The sequence below is a fragment of the Rutidosis leptorrhynchoides genome, chromosome 1 (genome assembly GCF_046630445.1).
Source record: "Rutidosis leptorrhynchoides isolate AG116_Rl617_1_P2 chromosome 1, CSIRO_AGI_Rlap_v1, whole genome shotgun sequence".
Taxonomy (NCBI): domain Eukaryota; kingdom Viridiplantae; phylum Streptophyta; class Magnoliopsida; order Asterales; family Asteraceae; genus Rutidosis; species Rutidosis leptorrhynchoides.
The window spans coordinates 172,345,759-172,349,399 of record NC_092333.1 but is presented as its reverse complement, the minus strand read 5'-3'; the positions used below and the strand labels follow the sequence as shown (position 1 = coordinate 172,349,399).

The 3,641-nt window shown below is 34.0% G+C and overlaps 1 protein-coding gene across 1 annotated transcript; it reads left to right on the top strand.

Annotated features, from left to right (window-relative positions):
- Positions 1-728: 728 nt before the first annotated feature.
- On the top strand, positions 729-2,855 carry LOC139891764 (serine carboxypeptidase-like 51). The gene is made up of 4 exons (XM_071874752.1): positions 729-794; positions 1,165-1,320; positions 2,408-2,460; positions 2,765-2,855. The coding sequence occupies exons 1-4, from the start codon at positions 729-731 to the stop codon at positions 2,853-2,855; spliced, it is 366 nt and encodes a 121-aa protein (XP_071730853.1).
- Positions 2,856-3,641: the final 786 nt, after the last annotated feature.

Sequence of the window (3,641 nt, the reverse complement as noted above, 5' to 3'; positions counted from 1 at the left end):
AGGGAATATTTAGTCCTTCGTAGAAGATACACCTGTACAGTGTATGATCCATAAAAGGGTAGATAAAACGAGTTAAGTTGGGTTATCAGGTGCTTACGGGATAAATGTAATAATATTTTCTAGACGTTTCTCAACATTAAATCTTGTGGTATAATGATATTTAAGTTGTTTTATTAAACCTATATCTCACCAACATTTTTATGTTGACTTTTACTCGCATGTTTTATTCTCAGGTACCTAGATATTGCTTCCGCTGTTGCTAGAGGTCATGACCGTGCTTTTGGGACCGATGATAACGGGCTGCGTCAATAGCGATTTTGACGGGTCGTTATAAGTACGCCATGGAGTACAAGTCCAACGACGATATTTCATTTAAATTTCTAGCTTTTAATTATGTATTGTTTTTTTATTATTAACTGTAATGTGTGTTTTTTATTTTAATCAAACTTTTTATTTTATTTATTTTTTTTCGTTTCAATTATAAAAAAACATTTTAAAATTATAATATAATTATAAAAATAATAATCATAAATAATAATAATATATAAAAATATAAAATATTGATGTGAGGTCAATGTGGTTGGTGTGATGATTGTTAGTGAATGTGGTTGGAAGAAGCTGCTGAGGTGGCGTTGATGTGGCACAGTGTGATTGAAAAAGTAGTGTGATGGTTGAGAGTAGTTTTACACATTTGCAACCTTCATGTCTTTCTCCATCTCCATTACCAAATGGCAAATGCTACAGAAACATGGAGTGATCTTGAAGGAGTCGTTGGTGCCAATAGTAACTATGTTGTACGTGTTACTTAATAACTAAAGAGCATGATTGGGTCGATACGGGTGGTGTTTTATCTTAAACGGGTCAAATAGGTCATATGAAATAACAAAAAGGAGAGTGTGTCGAACATGTCAAGGTTGACATGCTTAAAGTCACCCAAGATTTTTTTAAGCAGAAAACATCCATAAGTATGTTTAAAGTAATCATTTATATTCAAAGTGTCAGCAAGTCAAAATATCCAGGGTTGGCTGTTTGAATCTTTACTAGAAGATGACGTGTTTCAACTATAACCTGTTTTGATCCATTATACAACCCGCCCATCTTGCCTCCTCTACTATCTACTATCTGATTCTTTTTTTTCTTTTTTTTTTTTTCTTTTTATTGTAGGATTTTTACAATTTTCTATTGCATTCTGATATGGATCAAATATCAATGACAGACACCGAGATAGTGAGAGGAACCTCGAGGCAAAGGTACTCAATTTACCTTGATTCTTTAATGAAGACACCAGATAGAAATGGTGGTCTTAATCTTTTGATGAATGTTGTCATTAGAAAGAAACTCCGGATTAAGTTACTTTGTACCATGTTGATTTTGTTTTTTTGTTTTTTTTTTTTTTTTCCCAAAATTATTACTATGTTATTTAATAGACAAAAATGGTGCATAGTAATCAAGGACATTTTCGTCCTTTCACATTTTTTCCCTTCCTTTTTTCACTTTTTTCCCCTTTTCGCAACTAAAGCCCTTAACCTTTGTTCAAAAATTAAAACCGGCCCCCACACAGAGGATGTTAATGAATTCGGATTTCTTAGTCATGATATTAAAGATCTAGAACATCTACTTTTGTCTTCCTAAATATTTCTTCAAAAAACACAATAAATTATGTAAAAAGTTTTATAAAGAGTGTTCACCCGGTGAATGTTATTAACTAGTTTGAATCAATATCTAATTTTATAGATTTTTTTTTAGTTTTTTTTTTTGACAAATGGGGTGGCGAGTCCAGTCTTGTTTTCAGTTACTTAGAAGGCGATTTCGTGCGACCAAATTTTAACTAGGCAAGATTTCAAAGATTAATTTAAGTTGCGAAAAGTTTACTTGACATTGTTTTGTATGTTGTTTGTTAAATAGGTTAATGAACGTCTAAACAAGGGAGTTACTCCCTTCGTCCCTAATTTATTATCCACTATTCCATTTTGGGATGCCCAAATTATTTATCCACTTTCATAAATTGAAATTCTATTATGCCTTAAAACGTATGTGGATAAAATTACAGGAGAAAGAAAAAGTAAGGGTAAAACTGAAAACTAAACAAAAAGTAGTACAGTACTTTTATGACATTTCTTTAAAGTGTGTTTTTTGTCTGAGGACAATTAATTATGGAACAGTGGAGTAATAAACAAGGGAGTTAATATGATTATATTATATATATATATATATATATATATATATATATATATATATATATATATATATATATATATATATATATATATATATATATATATATATATATATATAATGTCCAAGTAAGATCTTTTTATTCTTTGATAAAAGCTAGCCTTATATGCAAGTTTTACTAAAGTTTTAGTACTAGTTTTTTTAATGTCTTCATATTTGTGTTATTTTGTAGCTTGATGTTATCTGTGCAACAAAGGGAGGTGAAGCATGGGTTGAAAAGCTAAAGTACATTAAATTATACTACCTCCGTCTCATTCCAATAGGCTAGTATTTCATTTTGGGTTGTCCCATTCTGATAGTCCACTTCCATAAATAGAAAGGAAAGATGATATTTCATTGGTGGATTTGGAGAGAGAAGATATTTTATTGGTGGAGAAATGAAGTTAGTGGGATTTCCTAAAACTGCGTGTTTTTTGTCTGTGGACTATTGAAATGAGACGGATGTAGTATAACCTCTACTAGTTCTGTTATAAGTTTTCTTAATGTAGAATTACTTTTTTACCCTCAAATTTTTAATCATGACATATAGGTGGGAGGGTCTAAAGATATTCTTGAACATTGATAAGACTCCATTATATTGTGGAGATGATAAAAGTACTAAAGGATTCACCACGTCTTAAGCGGCGTTTGGTTCAAGGATTTCAATTTTCAGGATTTGAAATCTTATGAGATTTGAAATCTCACAGGATTTGAAATTCTAGGATTTGAGATCCTAAGATTTGAAATCCTATCTTCTATTTAGTTCGAAGTTTTCAAATCTCAGAATTTGTAATGCGAACCCGAAATGGAAACGCGATCGCAAAACGCAAACCCGAAATCGAAACATGAATCCACAACGTGAATACGACCGTGATATGCGAATCCGAAACGGAAATGTGAACCCGAAATTGAAATGCGAACCAGAAATGGAACACGAAACTCGAACCCGAAACGCGAACCCGTAACACAAACCCGAAACGCGAACCCGAAACACGGACCCGAAACGCGAACCTGAAACGCGAACCCGAAACGCGAATCCGAAACGAGAACGCGAAACTCGAACCCGAAACACGAACCCGAAACGCGAACCCGAATCGCGTATCCGAAATGTGAACCCGAAACGCGAACCTTAAACTCGAACCCGAAACGTGAACCCGAAATGAAACCCGAAACGCGAACCCGAGTCACATATCCGATATGTGAGCCCGAAACGTGAACCCGAAACGCGAACCCGAAATGGAACCCGAAACGCGAACCCGAAATGGAACCCGAAACGCGAACCCGAAACGTGAACCCGGGATTTCATGGGATTTGAAATGCAAATCCCTCCAACCAAATCCTCCAACCAAACATGGAATTTATAGGATATGAAATGTAAATTCTTCCAAATCCCACGAAATCCCACGAACCAAACGTTCCCTTATAGA